The sequence below is a fragment of the Cervus elaphus genome, chromosome 23 (assembly GCF_910594005.1).
Source record: "Cervus elaphus chromosome 23, mCerEla1.1, whole genome shotgun sequence".
Classification (NCBI taxonomy): Eukaryota; Metazoa; Chordata; class Mammalia; order Artiodactyla; family Cervidae; genus Cervus; species Cervus elaphus.
Window position 1 is genome coordinate 42,963,016 of NC_057837.1, and position 27,025 is coordinate 42,990,040.

At 47.9% G+C, this 27,025-nt stretch overlaps 1 protein-coding gene across 2 annotated transcripts; it reads left to right on the plus strand.

Moving 5' to 3' along the window:
- The first annotated feature begins 1,386 nt into the window (after nucleotides 1–1,386).
- Nucleotides 1,387–26,788, plus strand: ASB13 (ankyrin repeat and SOCS box containing 13). Of its 2 annotated transcripts, XM_043884349.1 has the most exons (6): nucleotides 1,387–1,527; nucleotides 19,997–20,184; nucleotides 21,498–21,648; nucleotides 23,196–23,330; nucleotides 23,530–23,721; nucleotides 24,916–26,788. In XM_043884349.1, exons 1-6 carry the CDS (start codon nucleotides 1,485–1,487, stop codon nucleotides 25,041–25,043), a joined length of 837 nt encoding a protein of 278 aa, XP_043740284.1. In that variant the 5' UTR covers nucleotides 1,387–1,484; the 3' UTR covers nucleotides 25,044–26,788. The 2 variants fall into 2 exon arrangements, with proteins under 2 accessions (XP_043740284.1, XP_043740283.1); XM_043884348.1 differs by lacking the exon at nucleotides 24,916–26,788 and having other exon boundaries at nucleotides 23,530–24,907.
- The last annotated feature ends 237 nt before the right edge of the window (nucleotides 26,789–27,025 follow it).

Below are 27,025 nucleotides of genomic sequence, written 5' to 3' on the forward strand. Positions count from 1 at the left end.
AAGACAGAAGATCCCAAATGTTGCAGCTAAAACCTGGCACAGCCAAATAAATATTTTTTTTTAAAGATGATATAACTGTAATCTGCAGGAGACACACTTTAGATTCAAAGATATAAATATATTTAAAAGTATAGGCATATATTCATCCATAAGAAAACTGAAATGGCTATACTATTGCTTTGGCCAAAAAGATCTTTCTCCTTAACATCTTATGGAAATAGGCTTGAAATGTCACTCCCAGACCTGGGGCAAGGAATTTCCCCGAGTTTGGAATTTGGATAGATGGGGTTCAAACCCTTGCGGATACAGGTCCAGTGGTCCAGACTGGAGGTAAAGACTCAGTCTCAGGGGATACTCCTCCCAGGTCTCTCAGCTGTGTGCTAGTCCTTATGCATTTCCAGGTAGGATCATTCCTGATATGTTTACTTTTCAGCTCAAACTAACTTCTGCATTTAGGCTCAGTGTAGGTCTTAGTGATGTGACTGCAACAAACGTTGGAAAGGTTAAACCTCAACTTTGTAAGCTTGTTTGCAAAAAAAAAAAAAAAAGTTCAATTACTCAATTGCCTACTTGGAATCTGTAAACAGGTCCTTCATTTCTGTTAGGAGATTTCAAAAAGCATGGTGTGTGTGTGATGTGAACAATTTGGAATATATGATTTCTCTGGAAAGATGAAAGAACCAGGAGCATGCCAGCTCTGGTAGGAGGTACGTCTTTAAAACGAAAGCATGGGGGGTGGGGGTGGGCGGGATGAGCTTTGCCTAGCTGCTGCTGCTTCAGTTGTGTCTGACTCTGTGCGACCCCATAGACGGCAGCCCACCAGGCTTCCCTGTCCCTGGAGTTGCCTAGCTAGATCAGTGCATAGGAAGGTAGTGAGTTGTGGCAGCTGGACACTTTTTACACAGGGACACATGTACATGTTCTGCACGTGGACATGTGGGCACAATTTGCAAGCACACACATCTTTTGCTTTCCGAGGCAGGTTTTGCCCGTGGATTCTTGGACATGTGGAAACGCTTTGCACACAGACACATGTTCTGCACTTAGACACGTTTTGCACACCGACACGGACTGCTGTGCACATGGACAAACGGGCATATTTTGCATGTGGACATACATTGCACCCGGACACGTGTTTTTCAGGACGCCCGTATAGGTTTGCACACTGATCCCTTCTGCACATGGACACATGGCACGGTTTGCACACGAACAAATATTTTGCACTCGAACGCACGTTCGTCCAGAAAAGCCCGAGGCGGCGACCGCGGAGTCGGACGCAGGTAGCCGCGGCGTGGCGCTGGCCCGGGGCCCGTCCAGGAGCTGCGCCGGCGGGGCGGGGAACTACAACTCCCGGCGCTAAGCCCCATCGGCCGGACGCGCTGCGACGCCGAACGGCCCCGCCCAGCGGGCGGCGCGTTCCCGGCCCAGGTTCCCGCGGCGGTGCGAGTGGCGGAGCCGCGGACTAGGGCGCGGGAGCCGGTGTCATGGAGCCCCGCGCCTCGGACGGTAGCTTCCTGGGCGACGTGGGTACGTGCGAGGCGCTGGGGGCCGGGGCCGGCGCCGGCTCCGGGGACCGAGAGCTGCATCTGGTGATATTCGCCCCCAGCGGGGACGCGTCCTGCTCTGAGGGGTGGTCAGGGGCGTCTGGCCGGGACTGGGTCGGTTGGGAGGGCCGTGCCCTTAAAGGAGCAGCTCCGGGGGTCCCGTGCAGCTCAGACGCGGCTTCTGCGTCCCGCTCCAGGTTCCCCCGTCGGCCCGCGCGTCGCAGCGCTGGTCATCCTTGTGACTTCAGAACCGCAGACGTAAACCACCCCCGCCCCCCCGCCCCGCTTCCCGAGCGCCCAGCAACCTGGGGAGGATGCGGGGCTGTGCGTGGTCACTGCCAGATTCCGAGGAGAACCTAGGAAGTGCCCGCGGGGGACCGCTGGTAGGGCAGCCGTGGTACCAGGGTTGGAGCAGACTGCCTTCCAGGCACCCAGTGGGAGGGTTGTGCGCGGGGTCGTTAGCATCCTACGGAGACACCCAGGAATCCGATCAAGAAGGAGCGTGTGCCCGTGTCGCACTGTGTGAGACATGCGACCTTGATTCTTGGTTGAGCCTTCCCTAGAATAAAATGGATGCGAGGGCAAAGGGCCATTCTCAGGGGAAGCAAGCCTCCCTGCCTATCGAGTAATTCTGGGGCAAATGACATGAGCAGTGAAAACACTTTGAAAGCCTGGAAAGAAAAAATCTATACAGTCCTTTTATGCTCATAAAAAATGTAGTGCGAATAAAAGTGAGAAGTCTTAAGGGTAAATTTAGCTTAAGAGGAATTGCAGTACTAGCAAAGCAAAGATATTTTAATGATGTTGCAAAACAGCCACCTTCAGCAAGACCAGTCATTTAATAAGCATCTCTGTTTTTACTTGGCATTCTCATCCTAGGCAAGCACAGGACTTTGACCCTGCCAGTGTGAGCTGTGTTTGGTTGGTTCAATGAAACAGGCAATGAACAGCTGACCACGGACACCTATTTAAACACAATTTAGTATTTTTGTTCATGTACAAGGTTCAGTGGCTTACCTGGTGGCTCAGTGGTAAAGAATTCTCCCGCAATGTAGGAAATGCAGGTTCCATCCCTGGGTGGGGAAGATACCCTGGAGGAGGAAATGGCAATCAGTTCCAGTATTTCCTGGAAAATTCTGTGGACAGAGGAACCTGGTGGGCTACAGTCCATTGGGTCACAAGAGTCAGGAATGACTTAGTGACCAAACAACAATAACAACAAGGTTCAATAGCACTGCATCATGCCTGGGTATGTTTTTTTTTTTTTTTCAGTGGGTTTTGTCATACATTGACATGAATCAGCAATAGATTTACACGTATTCCCCATCCCGATCCCCCCTCCCTCTCCACCCGATTCCTCTGGGTCTTCCCAGTGCACCAGGCCCGAGCACTTGTCTCATGCATCCCACCTGGGCTGGTGATCTGTTTCACCATAGATAATATACATGCTGTTCTTTCGAAACAACCCACCCTCACCTTCTCCCACAGAGTTCAAAAGACTGTTCTGTATTTCTGTGTCTCTTTTTCTGTTTTGCATAAAGGGCTGTCGTTACCATCTTTCTAAATTCCATATATATGTGTTAATATGCTGTAATGTTCTTTATCTTTCTGGCTTACTTCACTCTGTATAATGGGCTCCAGTTTCATCCATCTCATTAGAACTGGTTCAAATGAATTCTTTTTAATGGCTGAGTAATATTCCATGGTGTATATGTACCACAGCTTCCTTATCCATTCATCTGCTGATGGGCATCTAGGTTGCTTCCATGTCCTGGCTATTATAAACAGTGCTGCGATGAACATTGGGGTGCACGTGTCTCTTTCAGATCTGGTTTCCTCGGTGTGTATGCCCAGAAGTGGGATTGCTGGGTCATATGGCAGTTCTATTTCCAGTTTTTTTAAGAAATCTCCACACTGTTCTCCATAGCGGCTGTACTAGTTTGCATTCCCACCAACAGTGTAAGAGGGTCCCCTTTTCTCCACACCCTCTCCAGCATTTATTGCTTGTAGTCTTTTGGATAGCAGCCATCCTGACTGGCGTGTAATGGTACCTCATTGTGGTTTTGATTTGCATTTCTCTGATAATGAGTGATGTTGAGCATATTTTCATGTGTTTGTCAGCCATCTGTATGTCTTCTTTAGAGAAATGTCTGTTTAGTTCTTTGGCCCATTTTTTGATTGGGTCATTTATTTTTCTGGAATTGAGCTTCAAGAGTTGCTTGTATATTTTTGAGATTAATCCTTTGTCTGTTTCTTCATTTGCTATTATTTTCTCCCAATCTGAGGGCTGTCTTTTCACCTTCCTTATAGTTTCCTTTGTTGTGCAAAAGCTTTTAAGTTTCATTAGGTCCCATTTGTTTAGTTTTGCTTTTATTTCCAGTATTCTGGGAGGTGGGTCATAGAGGATCTTGCTGTGATTTATGTCGGAGAGTGTTTTGCCTATGTTCTCCTCTAGGAGTTTTATAGTTTCTGGTCTTACATTTAGATCTTTAATCCATTTTGAGTTTATTTTTGTGTATGGTGTTAGAAAGTGTTCTAGTTTCATTCTTTTACAAGTGGTTGACCAGCTTTCCCAGCACCACTTGTTAAAGAGGTTGTCTTTTTTCCATTGTATATCCTTGCCTCCTTTGTCAAAGATAAGGTGTCCATAAGTTTGTGGATTTATCTCTGGGCTTTCTATTCTGTTCCATTGATCTATATTTCTGTCTTTGTGCCAGTACCATACTGTCTTGATGACTGTGGCTTTGTAGTAGAGTCTGAAGTCAGGCAGGTTGATTCCTCCAGTTCGATTCTTCTTTCTCAAGATTAGTTTGGCTATTCGAGGTTTTTTGTATTTCCATACAAATTGTGAAATTATTTGTTCTAGTTCTGTGAAAAATACCGTTGGTAGCTTGATAGGGATTGCATTGAATCTATAGATTGCTTTGGGTAGAATAGCCATTTTGACAATATTGATTCTTCCAATCCATGAGCATGGTATGTTTCTCCATCTGTTTGTGTCCTCTTTGATTTCTTTCATCAGTGTTTTATAGTTTTCTATGTATAGGTCTTTTGTTTCTTTAGGTAGATATACTCCTAAGTATTTTATTCTTTTTGTTGCAATGGTGAATGGTATTGTTTCCTTAATTTCTCTTTCTGTTTTTTCATTGTTAGTATATAGGAATGCAAGGGATTTCTGTGTGTTAATTTTATATCCTGCAACTTTACTATATTCATTGATTAGCTCCAGTAATTTTCTGGAAGAGTCTTTAGGGTTTTCTATGTAGAGGATCATGTCATCTGCAAACAGCAAGAGTTTCACTTCTTCTTTTCCTATCTGGATTCCTTTTACTTCTTTTTCTGCTCTGATTGCTGTGGCCAAAACTTCCAACACTATGTTGAATAGTAGTGGTGAGAGTGGGCACCCTTGTCTTGTTCCTGATTTCAGGGGAAATGCTTTCAATTTTTCACCATTGAGGGTGATGCTTGCTGTGGGTTTGTCATATATAGCTTTTATTATGTTAAGGTATGTTCCTTCTATTCCTGCTTTCTGGAGAGTTTTAATCATGAATGGGTGTTGAATTTTGTCAAAGGCTTTCTCTGCATCTATTGAGATAATCATATGGTTTTTATCTTTCAATTTGTTAATGTGGTGTATTACATTGATTGATTTGCAGATATTAAAGAATCCTTGCATTCCTGGGATAAGGCCCACTTGGTCGTGGTGTATGATTTTTTTTAATATGTTGTTGGATTCTGTTTGCTAGAATTTTGTTAAGGATTTTTGCATCTATGTTCATCAGTGATATTGGCCTGTAGTTTTCTTTTTTTTGTGGCATCTTTGTCTGGTTTTGGAATTAGGGTGATGGTGGCCTCATAGAATGAGTTTGGAAGTTTACCTTCCTCTGCAATTTTCTGGAAGAGTTTGAGTAAGATAGGTGTTAGCTCTTCTCTAAATTTTTGGTAGAATTCAGCTGTGAAGCCATCTGGTCCTGGGCTTTTGTTTGCTGGAAGATTTTTGATTACAGTTTCGATTTCCTTGCTTGTGATGGGTCTGTTAAGATCTTCTATTTCTTCCTGGTTCAGTTTTGGCAGGTTATACTTTTCTAAGAATTTGTCCATTTCATCCAAGTTGTCCATTTTATTGGCATAGAGCTGCTGGTAGTAGTCTCTTATGATCCTTTGTATTTCAGTGTTGTCTGTTGTGATCTCTCCATTTTCATTTCTAATTTTGTTAATTTGGTTCTTCTCTCTTTGCTTCTTAATGAGTCTTGCTAATGGTTTGTCAATTTTGTTTATTTTTTCAAAAAACCAGCTTTTAGCTTTGTTGATTTTTGCTATGGTCTCTTTAGTTTCTTTTGCATTTATTTCTGCCCTAATTTTTAAGATTTCTTTCCTTCTGCTAACCCTGGGGTTCTTCATTTCTTCCTTCTCTAATTGCTTTAGGTGTAGAGTTAGGTTATTTATTTGGCTTTTTTCTTGTTTCTTGATGTAAGCCTGTAATGCTATGAACCTTCCCCTTAGCACTGCTTTTACAGTATCCCATAGGTTTTGGGTTGTTGTGTTTTCATTTTCATTCATTTCTATGCATATTTTGATTTCTTTTTTGATTTCTTCTATGATTTGTTGGTTATTCAGAAGCGTGTTATTTAACCTCCATATGTTTGAATTTTTAACAATTTTTTTCCTGTAATTGAGATCTAATCTTACTGCACTGTGGTCAGAAAAGATGACTGGAATGATTTCAATTTTTTTGAATTTTCCAAGACCAGATTTATGGCCCAGGATGTGATCTATTCTGGAGAAGGTTCCGTGTGCACTTGAGAAAAAGGTGAAGTTGATTGTTTTGGGGTGAAATGTCCTATAGATATCAATTAGGTCTAGCTGGTCCATTGTGTCATTCAAGGTTTGTGTTTCCTTGTTAATTTTCTGTTTAGTTGATCTATCCATAGTTGTGAGTGGGGTATTAAAGTCTCCCACTATTATTGTGTTACTATTAATTTCCTCTTTCATACTCGTTAGTGTTTGCCGTACATATTGCGGTGCTCCTATGTTGGGTGCATATATATTTATAATTGTTATATCTTCTTCTTGCATTAATCCTTTGATCATTATGTAGTGTCCTTCTTTGTCTCTTTTCACATCCTTTATTTGAAAGTCTATTTTATCTGATATGAGTATTGCGACTCCTGCTTTCTTTTGGTCTCCGTTTGCGTGAAATATTTTTTTCCAGCCCTTCACTTTTAGTCTGTATGTGTCTCTTGCTTTGAGGTGGGTCTCTTGTAGACAGCATATATAGGGGTCTTGTTTTTGTGTCCATTCAGCCAATCTTTGTCTTTTGGTTGGGGCATTCAACCCATTTACATTTAAGGTAATTATTGATAGGTGTGGTCCTGTTGCCATTTACTTTGTTGTTTTGGGTTCACATTTATACAACCTTTCTGCATTTCCTATCTAGAGAAGATCCTTTAGCATTTGTTGAAGAGCTGGTTTGGTGGTGCTGAATTCTCTCAGCTTTTGCTTGTCTGTAAAGCTTTTGAATTCTCCTTCATATCTGAATGAGATCCTTGCTGGGTACAGTAATCTAGGTTGTAGGTTATTCTCTTTCATTACTTTCAGTATGTCCTGCCATTCCCTTCTGGCCTGGAGGGTTTCTATTGATAGATCAGCTGTTATCCTTATGGGAATCCCTTTGTGTGTTATTTGTTGTTTCTCCCTTGCTGCTTTTAATATTTGTTCTTTGTGTTTGATCTTTGTTAATTTGATTAATATGTGTCTTGGGGTGTTTCACCTTGGGTTTATCCTGTTTGGGACTCTCTGGGTTTCTTGGACTTGGGTGGCTATTTCCTTCCCCATTTTAGGGAAGTTTTCAGCTATTATCTCCTCGAGTATTTTCTCATGGCCTTTCTTTTTGTCTTCTTCTTCTGGGATTCCTATGATTCGAATGTTGGGGCGTTTCACATTGTCCCAGAGGTCCCTGAGGTTGTCCTCATTTCTTTTGATCCTTTTTTCTTTTTTCCTCTCTGCTTCATTTATTTCCACCATTTTATCTTCTACCTCACTTATCCTATCTTCTGTCTCTGTTATTCTACTCTCGGTTCCCTCCAAAGTGTTTTTGATCTCATTCATTGCATTATTCATTTTTAATTGACTCTTTTTTATTTCTTCTAGGTCTTTATTAAACATTTCTTGCATCTTTTCAGTCTTTGTCTCCAGGCTATTTATCTGTAACTCCATTTTGTTTTCAAGATTTTGGATCATTTTTATTATCATTATTCTAAATTCTTTTTCAGGTAGATTCCCTATCTCCTCCTCTTTTGTTTGACTTGGTGGGCATTTTTCATGTTCCTTTACCTGTTGGGTATTTCTCTGCCTTTTTCATCTTGTTTAGATTGCTGTGTCTGGACTGGGCTTTCTGTATGCTGGAGGTCTGTGGTTCCTTTTTATTGTGGAGGTTTTACCCAGTGGGTGGGGTTAGACGATTGGCTTGTCAAGGTTTCCTGGTTAGGAAAGTTTGCGTCGGTGTTCTGGTGCGTGGAACTTGATTTCTTCTCTCTGGAGAGCAATGGAGTGCTCAGTAATGAGTTTTGAGATGGGTCTATGTGTTAGGTGTCACCTTGGGCAGCCTGTATGTTGACGTTTAGGGCTATGTTCCTGCGTTGCTGGAGAATTTGCTTGGTATGTCTTGCTCTAAAACTTATTGGCTCTTGGGTGGTGGTTGGTTTCAGTGTAGGTATGGAGGCTTTTGCACGGTCACTTATTACTTAAAGTTCCATGTAGTCAGGAGTTTTCTGGTGTTCTCTGGTTTTGGGCTTAAGTCTCCTGCCTCTGGATTTCAGTTTTATTCTTCCTGTAGTCTCAGGACTTCTCCAACTATACAACACTGATAATAAAACTTCTAGGTTAATGGCAAAAAGATTCTCCCCCATTAGGGACACCCAGAGAGGTTCACAGAGTTACATGAAGAAGAGGAGAGGGAGGAGGGAGATAGTGATGAGCAGGAGGAGAAAAAGGGGGACTCAAGAGGAGAGAGACAGATCTACGCAGTTGTCTGTTCCCAGAGTGTTCTCCGTAGCCCAGACACCCACCAAGATTCACAGAATTGGATTGGGAAGAGAAGGGGAAAGGAAGAAATAGAGGTGTTCTGAGGTAGAAAACAGAGAGTCAAGGTTGGGAGAGAATAATCAACACACTCCTGAATAAAAATGGGAACTGAATATTGGATTCTTAAATGTTCACAATTTATATCATATATTGAAAAACAAAAATTAAAAATCTAGAGTAGAGATTAGACTCTTAAAAATACTATATTAAAAATAAAAACCAAAACACACACACAAAAATTTTAAAAATATATATGAAGTTCAGTTTAAAAAATAGGGCTTCTCTTCTTTTTTTTTTTGGTAAGGTTATAGTGTATTGAAAATGAAAATTAAGGAGTAGTAGAGGAGTACTAGAGGACTTTAAAAGAAATAAGAGAAAAAGAAAAATAGAAAATAGAAGAGAAAAAGGAGAAAAAAAAAAAAAAGAATTTTCCCTAATTAAAAAAATCGTAAAAATCTAGGAAAATGAAAATTAAGGAGTAATGGGGGAGTAATAGGGAATTTTAAAGGAAAATAAAAGAGAAAAAATAAAAAAGAAAAAATTAAAAATTTTTTTTTTCTTATTTAAAAAAAAAAAAAGTAAAAATATATCTAGGAATTTCTCTGGAGCTGTTGCGGTCAGTGTCGGTTCGGCTCAGTTTCAGATATCTCCTCGTTCCAGCTTACACTTCTCAATATCTACAGGCCTCTTCCGGTGTAATCGGTGTTTTCTACAGGGATTTTAATCTGTTGCACCAGTCCCTTCTGAAGCGGTTCCCTTTGTTTATTTGGCTTCTGTTTGCCGGTTTCTTCAGAGCCTCATTTCCGCCCTGACACAGGCGGGCGGAGGTGGACTCTTATTCAGGTAGCTAGTTCTGTCGCGCTGCTAGGAGGGGCTGGCGCTGCGGGGAGAGGCTGGCGCTGCTTTCTCGGTCTGCGCTACTCAGTATCCCAGCTGCTCTATGTGGAGCGTGCCGCGCGCTGTGCGCAGCTCCAGCCCTCGGGTGTTCCACAAAAGCACGGAACAAAAGGCTGCATCCGCTCTTGTGCCTTCCCCGTCAGAGCGGTCCAGGCAGCCAGGAGCTTGACAGGCGCACTCTCCCCAGGTGCGGTGCGCCCACTCCCTTCCACGGTCCCAATCTCGGTTTCCGCCGGCGCCAGTCGGGTGCGTGCGCCTTCTGCCCTCCGCGTCCCCAGCCCCAGTCCCCGCCCGCACTGGTCGGGTGCCCGCCTCCGGCGGGTCTGGGCCGGTCCGCAGTCTGCGAGCTCTTCTCTGAACTTTCTCGGTCCCTTTGTTCTGCGAACGGCCGGCAGCGTGTTCGGGCCGGTTAATTTTCTCTCTCTTCCCTGCTCTCCCACAGTTCAAGTTGGCAACTCACAAAACCTCCCTCCGATTGTCCTCAGGGCACTCAGGCCTGGACCCTACCCCAAGCAATGCCGCCGGCTCCTCTCTGTGCGACCCCCACTTGCTGGTGGCGGATGCGGGTGTCTGGGGTACTTTTCTGCTGAGAGTTGCTTTTAGGCACGTAATCTGTGGGTTTTATTTATTGTTTCCCTCCCAGTCAGGTTGCCCTCCTAGATTGAAACACTTCCCCCAGGCCTGCCAGTGCGAGGGTTTCCCGGTGTCTGGAAACGTCCTCTAAAGACTCCCTTCCGGGACGGATCTCCGTCCTTAGCTCTTTTATCTCACTTTTTATCTTTTATATTTTGTCCTACCTCCTTTCGAAGACAATGGGCTGCTTTTCTGGGCGCCTGATGACCTCAGCTAGCGATCAGAAGTTGTTTTGTGAAGTTTGCTCTGCGTTCAGATATTCTTTTGATGAATTTGTAGGAGAGAAAGTGGTCTCCCCGTCCTACTCCTCCGCCATCTTGGCTCCTCCATGCCTGGGTATGTTTTTTGTACAGTTTAAGGAATGTATCTTTAGAGGATAATCAACTCTGAATATTCATTGGAAGGACTGGTGCTGAAGCTCCAATATTTTGGCCACCTGATAGGAAAACCCAACTCATTGGAAAAGACCCTGTTGCTGGGAAAGATTGAGGGCAGGAGCAGAGTGGGGGCAACAGAGGATGAGATGGGTAGACAGAATCACTGACTCTGTGGACATGAATTTGAGGAAACTCTGGGAGATAGTGAAGGACAGGGAAGACTGGCATGCTGCAGTCCATGTGGCCGCGAAGAGTCAGACACGACTGAGTGACTGAACAGCAACATTCTAAACTAATGGAGGATGCACAGTTTCTGGGGTTCATGGCTATTTTTGACTTCCCCATGGTTTTATGTCATGTATTTCTTCCAAAATACATTTCATCCTGCTGACATTTTTATTCTCAACACAAATGAATAAACTCAATGTGTTGAATCCAAAAGAGCGCTACCATCCCATTAGAAGCAGAGGACCATCATAGGAACTTAAACTCATGTTAATATTCTGATCTCAAATTCTGTGTATGTGGTATACTCTAACCAAACCATGTAGCTTTAATATAACACTATAACACTTCACAGAGGTAAAGGCAGCAGTCCTATAATATGGGCTTACCAATACAATAAGAACCAAGAATTTAGGGCCAGTCCCATCATAAAGTGAATCCAGTCTTTGTTCCTTAGCAAATGTAATTCACATCATTGTCTGTTGCAAAGTTGAAAAAGTGACTCCTGATTTCAGCATCTGTACTCATGGGCTTCTGACTTGGAAGCTAGAGGCTGGCAGAAGATGAAAGGATTCTTCGCTTATCCTCAGCCTCTGGGGTGTTGGGAAGGTGGCATGGAGAGAGAAAGGGAGAGGCAGCCCTGGGTCCAAGATACCCTGGGACCACAGTGAGAGCCACTGAGCTGCTCGGCTATGTGCCGGGCACTGACTATGAGCCCTGCAATGGCTGTAGGACACTCATCATTATCCATAAGTTAGAGGTGAAACTGAGTTCACACAGCCAGGAAGTCACAAAGTTGAGTGTTTTTTTTTTTTTAATATTTATTTATTTGGCTGAGCTGGGTCTTAGTGGTGGCAAGCAGATTCTTCAGTTGCAGCATGTGTGGTCTAGTTCCCTGACCAGGGATTGAACCCGGGACCCCCTGCATTAGGAACACACAGAGTCTTAGCCACTGGACCACCAAGAGAGTCCACAAAGCTGAGGTTTTAATGCAAGCAGTTCTTTTTGGTTTTGCCTGTTTTATGTTACAAGGCTCATGTATCTTTTGTCAGATAAGATCATCTGTAATCGATGTGTAGTGCTGGGTGGGTTTGTGACTGGGATGGATGCACGTTGTCCGCTGCAGGTTCTCAGGGGGCTGGGGAGCACCTTTACCATCCATCATCTCTGCATGATGTCCCTTTCAGGCTCTGAGAAACATCTTCGCCTCCGGGTGTCCACAATCAGGATGGTAGGTCAATCTGCTTCCCCATTCAAGTCTCCAAGTTCACCCTTCTGTTGAGTCTGCAGAATCCGATGGGTTTTGTTTGTTTGTTTGTTTTCTCTCTCTTTTTTTTTTGGCCTTGCTGGATGGCTGTGGGATCCTAGTTTCCCAACCAGGGGTTGAACCCAGGGCCCTGGTAGTGAGAACACTGAGACCTAGCTACTGGACTGCCAGGGAATTCAGGGATTTCATTTTCTAAAATTAGAATTGTAGTGAAAGTACTTTCAGAGATCTAGATAATCGGTGCCCTGGCTGGGAGATCAACTTCCTTGAAAATCTTCTCAAATTGTGCGTCTTATTTCTGCCTTAGAGAAGGCTGCATTCTAGAAGTGTCTAGTTAGTGGAGAATCCTCTGGGCCATGCATTACACTACTAATAAAAATGTTTGAAGGAAATTAGGTTGATTTTAATACCAGTTGGTGTTCTGGGCACTCACTGTGGCCAGGAGTGGCTGCCAACTACAGCAGTACAAAGGAGTTTTGATTTTTTGGTATAACCGTCCTCCCCAGCTCACACCCCTGAGTCCTAAGCACTGTAGGGGAGGGGTTGGGGTGGCAGATTATTGGATGAGCGGTCAGGAAGGTTGTGGAGGGAGGGCAAGGGTCTGATTCCAGCGTTTCTCATAAAATGTGTTTAAGAAGCTCTTTCCCTGAGCACTTGTCTCATGCATCCAACCTGGGCTGGTGGTCTGTTTCACCCTTGATAGTATACTTGTTTCAGTGCTATTCTCTCAGAGACAAGTGCTCGGGGCTGGTGCACTGGGAAGACCCAGAGGGATGGGATGGGGAGGGAGGCGGGAGGGGGGATCGGGATGGGGAACACATGTAAATCCATGGCTGATTCATGTCAATGTATGGCAAAAACCACTACAATATTGTAAAGTAATTAGCCTCCAACTAATAGAAATAAATGGAAAATAAATAAATAAATAAAAAGAAAAGAAGCTCTTTCCCTCCCTTTCCCTGGCTGTCTTCCACTGCTTCTGTAACCTCTTCCCACTTGTCTCTTTTGCTTTCACTTTTTTGCTTTCACTTTCGTTTTCCCTCTTAACTAAACTTTGTCTTGTTCCTGTAGGAATGTAAACCTTTTTGCTTTAAAATTTTTACCCAATTTAACACATTATAAAAACCATGAGGTATGCCACTTGACCTCAAGTTTACCAACAAACAATATTGGGGTACTGACAATGAAAACACTGAAAAAAGACCTTGCTCAAAAAATCTCTTCAAAAGCAACAAAACTCTCAGCCCCAAGTGCTAAGTAAAGGTTTCTATTAATACATGTGAAAATGAAGATTTCTGTCTTCCCTTGGAGTCAAGGTGACTGGTCGTTTCTAGCACTGCTGCTGCTGCTACTGCTAAGTCACTTCAGTCATGTCCGACTCTGTGCAACCCCATCCCTGGGATTCTCCAGGCAAGAACACTGGAGTGGGTTGCCATTTCCTTCTCCAATGCATAAAAGTGAAAGTGAAGTTGCTCAGTCATGTCCGACTCTTCGCGATCCCACGGACTGCGGCCTACCAGGCTCCTCGGTCCATGGGATTTTCCAGGCAAGGGTACTGGAGTGGGGTGCCATTGCCTTCTCCAAGTTTCAAGCACACTGACCTTGAATTCGGACAGCTCTGTAAGATGTGTGGTCATAATCAAGCATTTAATAAGCACCACCTGTGCCCAGCTATCTGCATGCACGTGTCTTTGGTCCCCAAGGCATCTCACGGAGAGGTTTACCATTCTCAGGCGGTGGTCTCTCTGTCCTTCTGGGTCTTCGGCCCTATTTTGTTTTTTCACTCCTTTACTATTAGATGGGTGGGTACACTTTGCCATGATTTCTAGGTCCTTTTAGCTCTTCAGTTCATCTTTTCTTTGTACCCACAAATCCTTGGCCTTCTGGGACTTTGGGGGACAAGTCGCTGGGGACCCCTGACTTTCCGGAGAGCCTGCTGAGAGCAGGCCTTGGAACACCAGCTCCGCTGTGGCTTCAGTGACCGCTCACCATGGCTATATCCCCATAAAGGTGCCCTGCAGCTGTGCATGGGGTAAGGGAAAGCTTACCTGTCATCATTTCAAGAATATTTACTGGGATATTTGGGGAGAAGGCTTATTTCAATCTCTGCAGTGAGGGTCCCAGGCTGCCCTTCATGACAGACCTGGAGCCAGATTATGGCCCAAGTGACACTGAAGGGTGCCTGGTGGATGCTGAGCTGTTGGATCCGCTTGTGATGGAGGTGTTCTCTGTGGTCTTTGGAAAACACTCTTTGTTAGAATGAAGCTGCTGCATGGAGGGGCTGCCTGGCTGGGGAGGAGTGGTCAGAGTCAGAGTCAGGGCCAGCACAGGGGCCGGGCTCTGGACTCCGGACAGTCGGGTAGGGCCAATGGGAGCTCTGCTCTGCATGTGGGCCAGAGGCCTGGCAGGCCGTGCCTGCCAGAGGGACAGGCTCTCGGGGGGGCCGGCAGGCCCGTGGCTGAGGGCTGCTGTTTGGGCTCAAAGAGCTGGATTCCGGGCTCCGGATGACTAAGCGGGATACTGGTAAATTGGCTCTCTGGAGAAAAAGAAAAAAAAAACAAACAAAAGGAAAAGCCTATTCTAATTTGCTGCTTCCCCTGGTGTAAATATTCACCCGTGCTAACTCCAGCTCCCAGAGGCTTCCGCCCCGGCCAGATTGCTGGCTATTTGGGTGGAGGGTCTCGAACACCCAACCCTGGGCAGTGTGTAGAGGAGGCAGGCGGTGTCTTCCGGGGACTGTGGCCTTGGCTCTCTTGCAACAGACTCCCGTCTGACTGATGCCCTGGCATGTGGCATGGCTAGAGTGGTCGAGGCCACAGGCGTGGCCCAGGTCAGTGTCCGGGCTGGGCAGGCCTGTGATGGGCCAGTCGAGGGGTCTACTCTGGCAGTGGGAGACCGACCCGGCTACAGCAGGGGAAGTTCAGTCTGGCAAGTAGAACAGGCTCCTGGAGAGAATGTGTTTGTTCGATACCTGTGTGTCAGGTATGGTGATGGAATGGGAGGTGGGCGGCTGAGGTCCTGCCATGAAGATGCTTGTGGAAGGGGAGGAGGGGAGTCAGGGGCAGGTGTGTGTACGGGGGGTGGAGGGCTGCACGCTGGAAGGCTCCCTCAAGGAGCTGAGACCCAGCCTCAGTGGGGAGCAGTGGGGCTGAGTGGGGGACAGCACACCTGGACCCTCCATCACTGGACCCTCCGTCAGCCACCTGAGGCTCCGTGTGATTGGCGACAAGGGTGTGTGTGTGGGGGTGGTGAGATGGGAGGATGTGAGGGGGTGGGGGGAGCCTGGAAAAAGGGGCTGGGACACCATCCTGGAGGGTCTGTATTCCTGGCCTGCAAAGGCATGTGGATTATGTGGATTATTTCAGAGACAAGAGCAAGGGGTCTGAAGCAGGCCCCGCCATGACCTGCTGATAACATAGCTGCTAATGCTAAGTGGGGAGTGCTAAGTGCTAAGTGGGAAGTGGGGAGGGGAAGACCAGAGGGGGTGTGATAGGAGGGAGGGATTGATGGGAATGGGGAGCCAGGAGACTGATTATATGGTAGGGCTGGGATTCAGGGGAAGTCTCATCCCAGAGGGAGGGTCTCAGGTTTCCAGGGTGGCCCCTCTCCAGTACTTTGGCCACCTGATGCGAAGAAACGACTCATTGGAAAAGACCCTGATGCTGGGAAAGATTGAAGGCGGGAGGTGAAGGGGACGACAGAGGATGAGATGGTTGGATGGCATCACTGATGTGATGGACATGAGTTTGAGCAAGCTCTGGGAGTTGGTGATGGACAGGGAGGCCTGGCGAGCTGCAGTCCATGAGGTCGCAAAGAGTCGGACACGACTGAGCAACTGAACTGACTGACTGACCCTCTCCCAGGGGAGTGTTCCAGGGGTGGGGGCACCCCGTCATATGTGGGGTCCAGGCACAGGGCTGGAAACAGCCTGAGCTCAGTGGGTCCACTAGCATGGCGTCTTCCTGCCTCTCTTCCCTGCAGGCTCTTTGCTTTAAGGTTGATGAGTATATTCCAACCCTCCCAACCTTCTCACTGTGGTGAGGGAGCGCATGCAGTGGTGGAGGGGGAGGGGTGGGGGCCGCCGAGCTTCCCACTGCCAGCCAGTGCGCCTTCTTGCAGCTGCACCTCCTTTCAGCCACGAGGCACCCCGTGTTCTTCTTCTCTGGGGTGGCTCTCCCCTCCCGTCTGCTTCCAGGGGTCTTCAGAGACCACTGAAACTGCCACTTCCCCCCGGCTCCCCCTTGCTGTAAAGCTGTCCCCTCTTGATGACACCCTGTGGTTGGTACCAGCTGTGGTTAACACCTCCCCCACCGCTGGGGCCTCCTCCATCTTTGTTACTCCCTTAAGAAAGAATTTTTAAATTTTCACTCTGGCTAAAAAAACCCATAGAAATGGTGAAGATGGTCAGTTTTCACTGTGCAGTTCAGTAGTATGAACTACATGCACATTTTGGTATAACAGAGTTCTAGAATTTTTCATCTTTTAACATGGAAACTCTGCACCTATTCACCTCCCCATTGCTCCCCTTCCCCTTTCCCCCCGGCAGCCACTATTCTATTTTCTGTCTCTATGACTTTGACTCTGGGAACCTCACGTAAGTGGAATCATACAGTATTTGTCTTTTTGTGACTTGCTTATTTCACTGAGCGTCATGTCCTCGAGGTTCATTTATGTTGCAGCCTGTGTCAGCATCTCTTTCCTTTTTAAGGCTGAGTAATATTCCATGGTATGTATATATCATAGCTTCTTTATCCATTCATCCGTCCATGGGCACTCAGGTACTTTCCGTATCATGCTATTGTAAATGATGCTGCAGTGAACGTGGGTACTTATATCTTATCAAGTTAGTGTTTGCAGTTTATTTGGATAAAAATGACTGGATTGTCTGGTAGTTCTGTTTTAATTTTTGAGGAACCGCAGTATTCCTGTCCAAAGTGCCTGCACCACTTTGCTTTCCCACCAACAGCACACAAAGGTTCCAATTTCTCCACGTCTTTGCCAATATCTATTTTCTGTTCTTTTGATAGTAGCCATCCTAATGGGCATGAGGTGGTATCTCATTGTGGTTTTGATTTGCATCTCTGACAATTGGTGGTGAGCATCTTTTCATGTGCCTGTTGACCATCTGTATATCTTCTTTAGAGAAATATCTCAGTCCTTCGTTACTTTTTTTAACAGGTTATTTATGTTGTTGAGTTGTATGCATTCTTTATTCTGATATATACAGTCCCCCTTCCCATCGGTGCCTTTCACTGTTGACTGTGGCCCCCAAGACACATAAATTCTCTCCTTTGTAATCATATCTGCTGCTTCTGATCTCTGCCCTCAGCTGCTGCTAAGACAAATGTAGCCGTTGTTTATTCATTAGAAAATATGGTTCCCAGTAAGCTTCACTTCCCCTGTAGACTGGTCAGAAAGAGAGACAGTTAGATTTTCTTTAAAAAATTTTATATCCTTAGCCTCCAACTAATAATAAAAAAATAATAAAAAAATATAAATAAATAAAAAAATAATAAAAAAATTAAAAAAATAAAAAAATAAAAAATTTTATATCCAGGCTTTATAATTCATAATAGTAGTTCCTCCCATTCGTTCGTCCCTTATTCACTCAACAAGCAAGTCATGTGAGGGCCTTTGTGGGGCCTCACACTGTGCCAAGCCCTGGGAATAGAGCCAGCAGGTGACGCCCGGCAGGCTGGCCACAGCCCCACCTCCTCTGTGATGCCTTCCCGACAGGCCCTGGACACCCCGGACACGGGTCATCTTGCTTCTAAGTTCCTGTAACTTGACCTGTTTCTCCAGTACTGCAGTCATCTGTGGTTTTGAATTGGTTGTCCACCCCCTGCCCATGACGGTGAACTGCTTGCTCACTGTCGCGTCCTTCCATCTTTGTGCTCCATGGTGGGGGAGGCTGTATCTACCTGCACTGGCTGCACTGTGGATGCTCGGGTCTCCCCTGCACCCATCTTCCTGAGCTGCACTTTCCTCCTTCCTGCAAAACCCAGGGCCCTGCAAAACCCTGCTCTTCTCTTCTGAGGGTTGCAGCTGCTCAATCTGCTCCCCCGAGATTGACCTGAAAGTGATCCACAGCCGCTTTCCACTACCTACCCCCTCCAAAGACAGGCACTCGGGTGGCCACTCATTCCAACTGGGAGACATACTGGGGTCTATTTCCGGGGACAGTAAGTACAAAGTGCCCCAAGCTTGGATTCTGCGTTTGTGGGGCTCACATCTCCTGAGGCCTCTCTCCTGTGCTTGCAGACGCCTGCCTTCTTGCTATGTCCTCATGTGGTCTTTGCTTCTTTCACCCAGATCCCTGGTATCTGTGTGTCCTAACGTCCTGTTTTTTCTAAGGGCACCAGTCATACTGGATTAGGGCCCACACTAATAAGCCTGCTTTAACTTAATGACTTCTATAATTATGTCTCCAAATACCATCACATTCTGAGGTGTTGGAAGTTAGGGCTTCAACATATGGATTTGGGGGACACAGTTCAGTCCATAACAAACTGTATGCCAACAAATTAGATAACATAGATGAAGTACACAAGTTCCTAAAAAGAGGCAAACTTCAAACTGCCAAAACTGACTCGAAAAAAAAAAAAAAATTCTAAATAAAAAACTTAAAGAAAGCCCAAACCCAGATGTCTTCACAGATGAATTTTCCTAATATTTAAAGACTTAATACCAGTTCTTCATAAACTCTTCCAAAATTTAAAGGGGAGAATACTTCCCAATTCATACTCTGAGGCCAGTATTACTTTGACCCCAAAACCAGACAAATACATCAATCACAAGAAAAGTGACTGTTATGAACATAGACCCTCAAATCCTCAAAATTACGTATAAACCAACTCTATCATATTAAAAAGATTATACACCATGACCAAGTGGAATTTATCCCAAGAACACATGGTTGGTTGAACATCTAAAAATCAATTAACGTATTACACCATTTTGATATAATTAAGAATAGCCAGCATGATCATTGCCATAGATCCAGATAAAGTACTTTACAAATCCCAACACCCTCTCATGATAAAAACACTCAAAAAACTAGAAATAGAAGAGAATATCCTTGACCTGATAAAGGACATCCATGAAAATCCACAGCTCATGTGATGCTTTGTAGTGAAGGACAAAGCTATTTTTGGCCGCAATGCACAGCATGCTGGATCTTAGTTTCCCAAGCAGGGATCAAACCTACATCCTCTACAGTTGAAGCATGGAGTCTTAACAACTGGAGGACAAAAATTTTGCCCCAGGACCAGGAACAAGGCAGGAGGTGTCTTTTGGTACTTCTGTCAATGTGCAGCTGCACATTCAAGCCAAAGCAATTAGGTGAGAAAAAGAAAAGGCATCCAGATTAGAGAGGGAGAAGCAGAGCTACCTCTGAATGCAGATGACGTGATTTACTGTAGGAAATCCTGAGGAATCTGATAAAACTGAATAAAAAGAAGTCCTTGCTTTGAAGACTCTCCCAGGCAAGGACAGGGGAAGTATAAATGCCATGTTATGAGTATATAGGTGCAAAGGTTGTGGAAGATGTGTTTCCTGGTGAAGGAGATATTTCAAATGGGTCCACGTGGACGGCATAACATCTAAACTAAGGAGACTGCAGAATGGATGGCTGGGGTGGGGGCAAAGGTGGGCTTCTCAAGCAGAGAGAATGTATGCAGAGACACAGGTGTGCCAGGGCAGGGAACCTGATGAGCCAGCAGTGTGGCTGGAGAACAGGCTTGTGGGGGGCAGTGGTAGGAGAGGGGTCAAGGAGGTGCCTCCCCAAAGACTTGGACTCTGCCCCCAGGCAGTGGGGATCACTCAAGGATTTTGAATAGGGGTGTCTAGACCAATTACACTTTCGTGTATACAGTGGCTTAGGTTTCATAAAGGGTCCTGGGGTCATACATGTGTTCATTTGACCTGGACAGAAGTGGCATGGTTTTAGCATTACCTGTTTTCCTTTCCAGGTTTCTGGGTGGAGCGCACCCCTGTGCATGAGGCGGCCCAGCGGGGGGAGACCCGACAGCTGCAGCAGCTGATTGAGAGTGGGGCCTGCGTCAATCAGGTCACAGTGGACTCCATCACGCCCCTGCACGCGGCCAGTCTGCAGGGCCAGGTGCAGTGCGTGCAGCTGCTGCTGGCCGCTGGGGCCCAGGTAAGCCACCCTGTAGCACAGACCCCCACCCCCACCCCTGGAATGGCAGGACAAGCTCTAGAGGAAAAGAGGCTTGGGAATAGTGTTCTGTGTGCTGTGAGCACACAGAAAGAAAGGAAACCACTGCAGGAGGCTGAGAAGGAAAGGAAGGAGGAAACCAGAGTGGGCTGTAGAGGGGGCCGATCTCTATGGCAGCCACACCCTGAGGACCGGTGAGGAAGCCTGTGGACTGGCTGTTGGGAGGTCACTGGTAACTGGGAGGTCACTGCAGATCTGGCTCTGCAGATGGGCCAGGCTGTGCACCTCTCAGAGGCCAGCTGCCTATGGGGCTGGTGGGGCCTTGGCTGCAGGAGCTGTTTGGGTGCAGAGAGCAGGATGATTACATGGGATGCTGGCAAACCAGCTCTGGAAAGGCCAGGTAGAAAGCAACAAAAGCAAGACTGACTCACTTCTTTCCCTAGTTAAGGACTCACAGCCGTACTGGGCATCGGGCTGGCGGAATTGCTGGGTCTTTACCAGCAGGCTGGGCAGGCTGGTAGGAGCTGGCTTGGCTCCCACGGGACAGCGATGGGGGGAGGTGAGGAAGAAGGGAAGGCTGTGCACTGCTCACTCTTCCCAGAATTTGGCTATGACAGCAGTTCCAGAGGAAATGGAACAAGCTTCAGCGTGAATCCAAATAACAGCTGAATTTGGACAAATTCTAAGCGGAATCTGCCAGTTTGGGGAGTTGCCTTTTCCTGCTCTGTGATTTTCCAGCTAGAAGAGGCATGGTTAGACAGTTTTGGGCACTCCTCCTAGATGGGGCTCGAATTAAAGCCGGTTTTCCTACCCTGCCTGTGCTAATGAGGTGTTGGGGTGGTGGAGGGAATGAGGCTGAGTTGAAAGAAAAGCCCTAAATCGCTTGCTGGCTGTACTTAGGCGCCTATAGGCACGCCCTGAGGTCTGTCTGTGAACGTACTCGCCTGGTACGGTGCCTCAGCACGTAATGGTGTTCTTCACTCAGTTGTGTCCAACTTTTTTTGACTCCATGGACTGTAGCCTGCCAGGCTCCTCTATACATGGGATTCTCCAGGAATACTAGAATGGGTTGCCATTCCCTTCTCCAGGGGACTTTCCCAACCCAGGGATTAAACCCGGGTCTCTTGCATTGCAGGCAGACTCTTGACCTTCTGAGCCACTAGGGAAGACACGTAATAGAAAACCTAAGGATTTAGGAGAACTACACAGTGTCTTTGCAGAGATGAACATGCATCAGGGCGTGAGTGGCTGGCACCCTCTCCTCCACCCTCTGACGCTTGTTACCCTCCCTCCAGGTGGATGCCCGCAACATTGACGGCAGCACCCCACTCTGTGATGCCTGTGCCTCGGGCAGTGTCGAGTGCGTGAAGCTTCTGCTCTCCTACGGGGCCAAGGTCAACCCGCCCCTGTACACAGCGTCCCCGCTGCACGAGGCCTGCATGAGCGGTGAGTTGGCAGAGGCCTAGATGCCAGGGAAGCTGTCCGATGGCTGGTGAAGCCATGGAGTCTGGTGATGCAGTGCTTTTCCTCCTGCAGATGCAGTGCTCGCCCGGACTGAAGGCAGGGTTCTAGCCAGTCAGCACCTTTCAGATGCTCACCCGGGAGTGGGGTGCCCCCTGCAGCCGCTCACCTCGTGGGCTGCCCTGAGAGTCCCTGATCTGGCAGGAAGAGGAGGCCCAGACGCATCCTCGAGGCAGATACTCTCTGAGGAGCTGGGCACTGGTGGTTTTTAGCTGCCCCCGGAGAAAGGGTGGATTTCAGAGGATGGGAGGACACGGCTGCTCCAGTCTCACTGGGTCAGACACGCCCAGGAGAGGAGCTATGACAGGCAGAACTGGAAATTTAGGGTGAGACCAGAAGGCCAGAAATATTTGAGAGACTAGACTAGGCAGTTTGGATTCCACTGTTTAGAGCAAAGTTTGCACACCTGTCCTGGGCTTTGGCGGGCGCAATGCTCTGGCTCGCTGCGCTTGTTGGGACCTGGGCTCTTCTATGGCTCCCCTGTCTCTGCTGCTTGCACCCCGAATCCCACCGCCAGGTCACCTTTGTCGATTGGGACTGCTTCAGGCAGCTCTGAAGGTTTTTGAGTGGATGCTGAATGCTAGGAACACATTTTTGAAAGATTCGTTTAGCAGCCATCCATCCATGCACAGCATGGGGAAGAGAAGTTTTTTTTATTCCTTCACTCATCTTAGGTTCACTGGCAGGCTCCTGCCAATGAGAAGGACAAGGGACAAGGGACGGATTAAGAAGAGAAAACCAAGCAGAAGTTAGTGTGTGCACTGCACATACACACAGGAGAGCTCAGACAGAGGCTGGTTAGATTTGATGTGGGGGAGAGGACAGCCCAAGGTCCAGGTCAACTCAGGGTGAGGAGGAGGCTGGCTGGGGAGTGGAGAGGACCTGGTCGTGGGGGACGAGTCCACATGAAAATGGCTACAGCCTGGTGGTGGAGATGGAGCAGGCGTGATCAAGAAATGAGAGAGGATGGAGTCTGGGATGGATGGAGCCCGACCTAAGCTCAACCCCAAACTTGAGTTAAAGATGCTGGAGAAAAGCCAGGAAAGAGGCCAGAAAGGCGTCAGCTGGGAGGGGGCAGGGAACCCTGCGGTAGGAAAGTTTAGGGAAGTTCATCCAGGCAGCTTGGCTTTTCAGATACAGCTTGGGGAGCAACCAAAGGTGGGGAGACCCTTCTCTCCACAGGGGTGGGGAGCTTTGCGTCCACAGCTGGTGACCCAAACTTTGTGTTCTCCCAGCGCTGGGTACAGGTCCCTGTGGCTCTCCCCTTGTCCCCTTGCCTGGCGGGCTTTGGGGGATGGCGTCGAGCTCCCCAGGGAAGGAAGCCCACCCTGTGCTTCCATGGGTTGCAGCCCGCCTTCCCTGTCTCCTGCTGCCGCCAAGCTCGCTCCAGCCACGCTTGTTACTTCAAATACACACGGCTTTTTCCTCCGCGTGATCACGAGGCTTTCTCCTCTCCCTCCATTTCTTTTAAGGAAGTTCCGAGTGTGTGAGGCTTCTGATCGACGTTGGGGCCAACCTGGAAGCGCACGACTGCCACTTTGGGACCCCTCTGCACGTTGCCTGCGCCCGCGAGCATCTGGACTGCGTCAAAGTGCTGCTCAATGCGGGTTCGTAGTCTTTGTGCCAACCCCCCCGCCCCAGCCTCCCGCCACCGACCCCTCCACCCCAGCCCCGGGGTCAGCAAAGCCGCGTTTCCACCTGCGCCGCCCGCTGCCGCAGAGCGTTGACTGCGGTTCTGGGGAGGGGCTGCTGCTTTAGTGTCCGTGTTCCTTGGCGATCTTTGACTCCACTCCCGACCCCCCGCAGGGGCCAACGTGAATGCGGCGAAGCTCCATGAGACGGCACTGCACCACGCGGCCAAGGTGAAGAACGTGGACCTCATCGAGATGCTCATCCAGTTTGGGGGCAACATCTACGCGCGCGACAACCGGGGGCGGAAGCCATCGGACTACACGTGGGCCAGCAGCGCCCCCGCCAGGTGCCTGGAGCACTATGAGAGTGAGTGTGCGCAGTGGCTCCTGGCGCCGCGTCTGCGTGCCCTGGGTTTGCGGGGACCTCTTGCGGGAGCCTCTGAGATGATAACGATCGGTCGTCCCTTTACTCAGATGGGTCCCTGCGATTATGCAGATACAGGCCCGGATCTTCAGCCAACAGAGGATAAACCACCAGCTAAGACAAGGCCTCGTCTCTGGGGCACATTTTTAAGAGTTTACATGGAATTGCAGTCACAAGAGGCTTTCAAATACCAATTGGAAAAAAAAAGCCCATTGATTAAACATTTTGCCAACCTGACCCAACCAAAATCCATCATGGATTGAGAGGCAAATATCATCCACATCTGTCCAGAAAACATTTTCTAGAAGGCGTTTTCTCTTCCTGCATCCAAATAATTTAGGAGGAAGTAACTGGGAAAAGGAATGTCACCAGTAATTCATTTTCCTTTCAAAGAGGTTTTTCTTTCATAACATTTCGTTAAGTTGAGAATACTCTCTTTGGTTAATATATATTGATATTTTGATCAAACACTCATGGTCCTAAAGGCAGCCGTTGGGGCCAGGCTCTGCTCTGTACACATTCCTATGGCCCAACGGTCAGGGGCCTCCAGGCATGTTCCTTCTTTGGCCCTGGTATGTGTCCCTCGTGAGCTGTAGCTCCAGGCTTCATCTGCAGGCCTGTGGTCCTGACCCTTTGCCCTGTGGGTCAGTTCTCCATGGGTCCCTGTGGCTGCAGAGGGACAGAGCAGAGCCCCTGGAGCTTGGAACTGCCGGGGTGGGCAGCCAGCCTTGGCTGCCTGAACCCTTGCCCAACCCTCATCTGTCTGGAAGTTTGACAAATAAGCCTACTGGCTGCAGATTACTGCTTTGCTGACGAATCCATGTGCTCAGTTATAACATTTTGGCGCCCCCACCCCCAAAAAATCACAAAAGCCAAAAAAAAAAAATCCCCCAAAAGCCCAAAGCCCACAAAATGAAATCCCAGGGGCCATCAGCTGAATTCTATTTCCTGATCTTCTGTCCTGGGTCCCAGTCCCTGGCTGTCCTTCCTGGCCACCTTCCAGAGACGGTATTCAGGGTTCGTCATTTTTGCAGGAAAGGGGAGGTGTCTGCAGTTCTGTCTTGGCTCTTGTTACGCTGAAGGATGCTGCTCTCCTTCCTCAAGATGACCTCACGTACATTCTGTCCCTTTCTGCAGAGACCCCTCTTAGCCTGTCTCAGCTCTGCAGGGTGAGCCTGAGGCGGGCGGCCGGCGTCAGGGGGCTGGAGAAGATCGCCAGGCTGGACATCCCTCCCCGGCTCATTGACTTCCTCTCCTACAACTGAGCTTCAGGTGCGAGGTCCAGGTGGCTGGTGACTTGAGGCTGAGGGGGGCTCTCTGCCCTCGACGTTGGAAACTGTGCCGCTGCTGTGGAGAACAGCACCCTGAGTCCCTCCAGGCCGTCCTGTCTCGTCTTCTGTGCAGATCCTTGGAGGGTGTTTCCAAGGCCCTGGGAAAGGCCCGGGGCTGGCCCTCCCTGGACTTCAGTCCAGCTTCCTCTGGCTTCCTCCTGGCTGTGCCAGTGTCTCTCTTCATGACCTTCCTCGGAGGGACTCTCAGGATGGACTCTCCAGAAGCACGGGGGGGCCAGGTGGGGCTGGGGGGCCAGGGCTCTGATTCCAATTCCACACACCTGGGAGGTACCACCCCTGATTCCTTCAACACCGGGTGGCCCTGATGTGCAAAGGGAGGAGCCTGCACTGCAGGGGGTGGGCCCCTGGGAGTGGGTCCCGGCCGGGCCCGGGACAGTGCTTTGGGGACAGCCTGCCCCCTTGGGTGCTGTTTTCTGGAGCCACGGTTGGCACCTTGTGAGACCCACCTGTGCCCAGGTATGCCCATCACTCAGGGGGCTTTATACGGGTCTCAGTGGGGAAGCATCAGGCTTCTGATTCCCACAGTGTTTCTTAGGAAGTTTTTCTTCAGTCTGAGGTCTGCATATACTTTAAAAAGTATATGCAGATGATGAAAACTTTTAGACACATGCGCTGTAGCACTTAGATTTCGTTAACAAGTCTGTTAAGCAACAGGTAACAGGAAGGCGTCTTAGCACATCCTCCCTGGGGTAGTGATTTCCAATGTGAAGCACCATTGGGAAACTCTTTAGAGACTGTTTTTCATCTTTCTACAGCTGCTAAATGAATTCTTTGCCCACCCCAAGTTTTGCTAATTTCCTGAAGCTCTGCAGTTGGCAGAAGAGGTCGTGTCACCCTCTGCCAGGTCAAGCATTGATTCATACATTTTTTGTGGGCACTTAAGGAACATCTGAGCTTCAGGCACTGCCTTGGTGCTGTGAGCTGGACAGGAATCAGACTCGTCATCCAGTCAGGGCGAGAAAGTGTTGCACAGTCTGTTTTTAGTAATAGAAAGAAGCAAGTAATTCTACATTATAAACCATGAGGTGCCATGACATAGTATGTTCAAACTGTATCTGTCTGCTTAAGATTCTGTATCACAATTTAAAATCTCAGGGGTTAAACTAGAGGACATTTGTATAAGTAGTTGAGGTCTATTTGGTTTGAGGGGCAATGGAGAAAGTACCCCTTGTAAACTCTCTTGTGGGTCAGGCCTCAAGCCAGTGTCCCCAGAAATGTTGACCTCACCAGGTTCCCCCGGATAGTGTGGGGGGAAGAATGAGCCTGGTGGGTCATGGTCATGCCAGCTGTGCTCACGATCAGGGGCTCCTCTTGGCAGGGCTACATGGGTCGGGCCCACACGTGGTGGAAAGTTCTGTGCTGGCAGCCGTGGGTATTTTCAGCTCCACTGCTCAGGCTGTTAGGATGGTGCTTCCTCGTACGAGGAGATAAGAGCCGCTCCCATTTGCTGCAGGTGTAGATATGTGTTCTGGGTCAATCAGTGTATCCATGTGCACTAATCACACACACACACAAATCGCTGGGTTCTGCCCTTTCATCTTTGTAACAGGAACTTGCCTTGGTCCGTGAAAGCTGCTAATGTTTCCACATGTGGGACACCGGGGGCAGAGCCTGGTTCCCGCACTCACTGCTCAATAAAAGTGGTCGGGATGAGTCCATCCTTGTGTGCACCTGGCCCTCTTCTTATTGGGGGCGGGCAGAATCACCGGGTGGGCTTCATCCAGGGAGAGCCAGAAGGGCTGCTGTCATCTCCCCTGGGTCTCGGCCAGTCCTGGACGAGGGTCTCCCTCACCCCTCTTCCAGCTGCTCCTCTCCTGTTGCTGGTCTCCATGCCGCTGCGTGTGGGGTGACCCTGCCCAAAGGATCAGATGACTAACATTCCAGGGCTTCCTGTA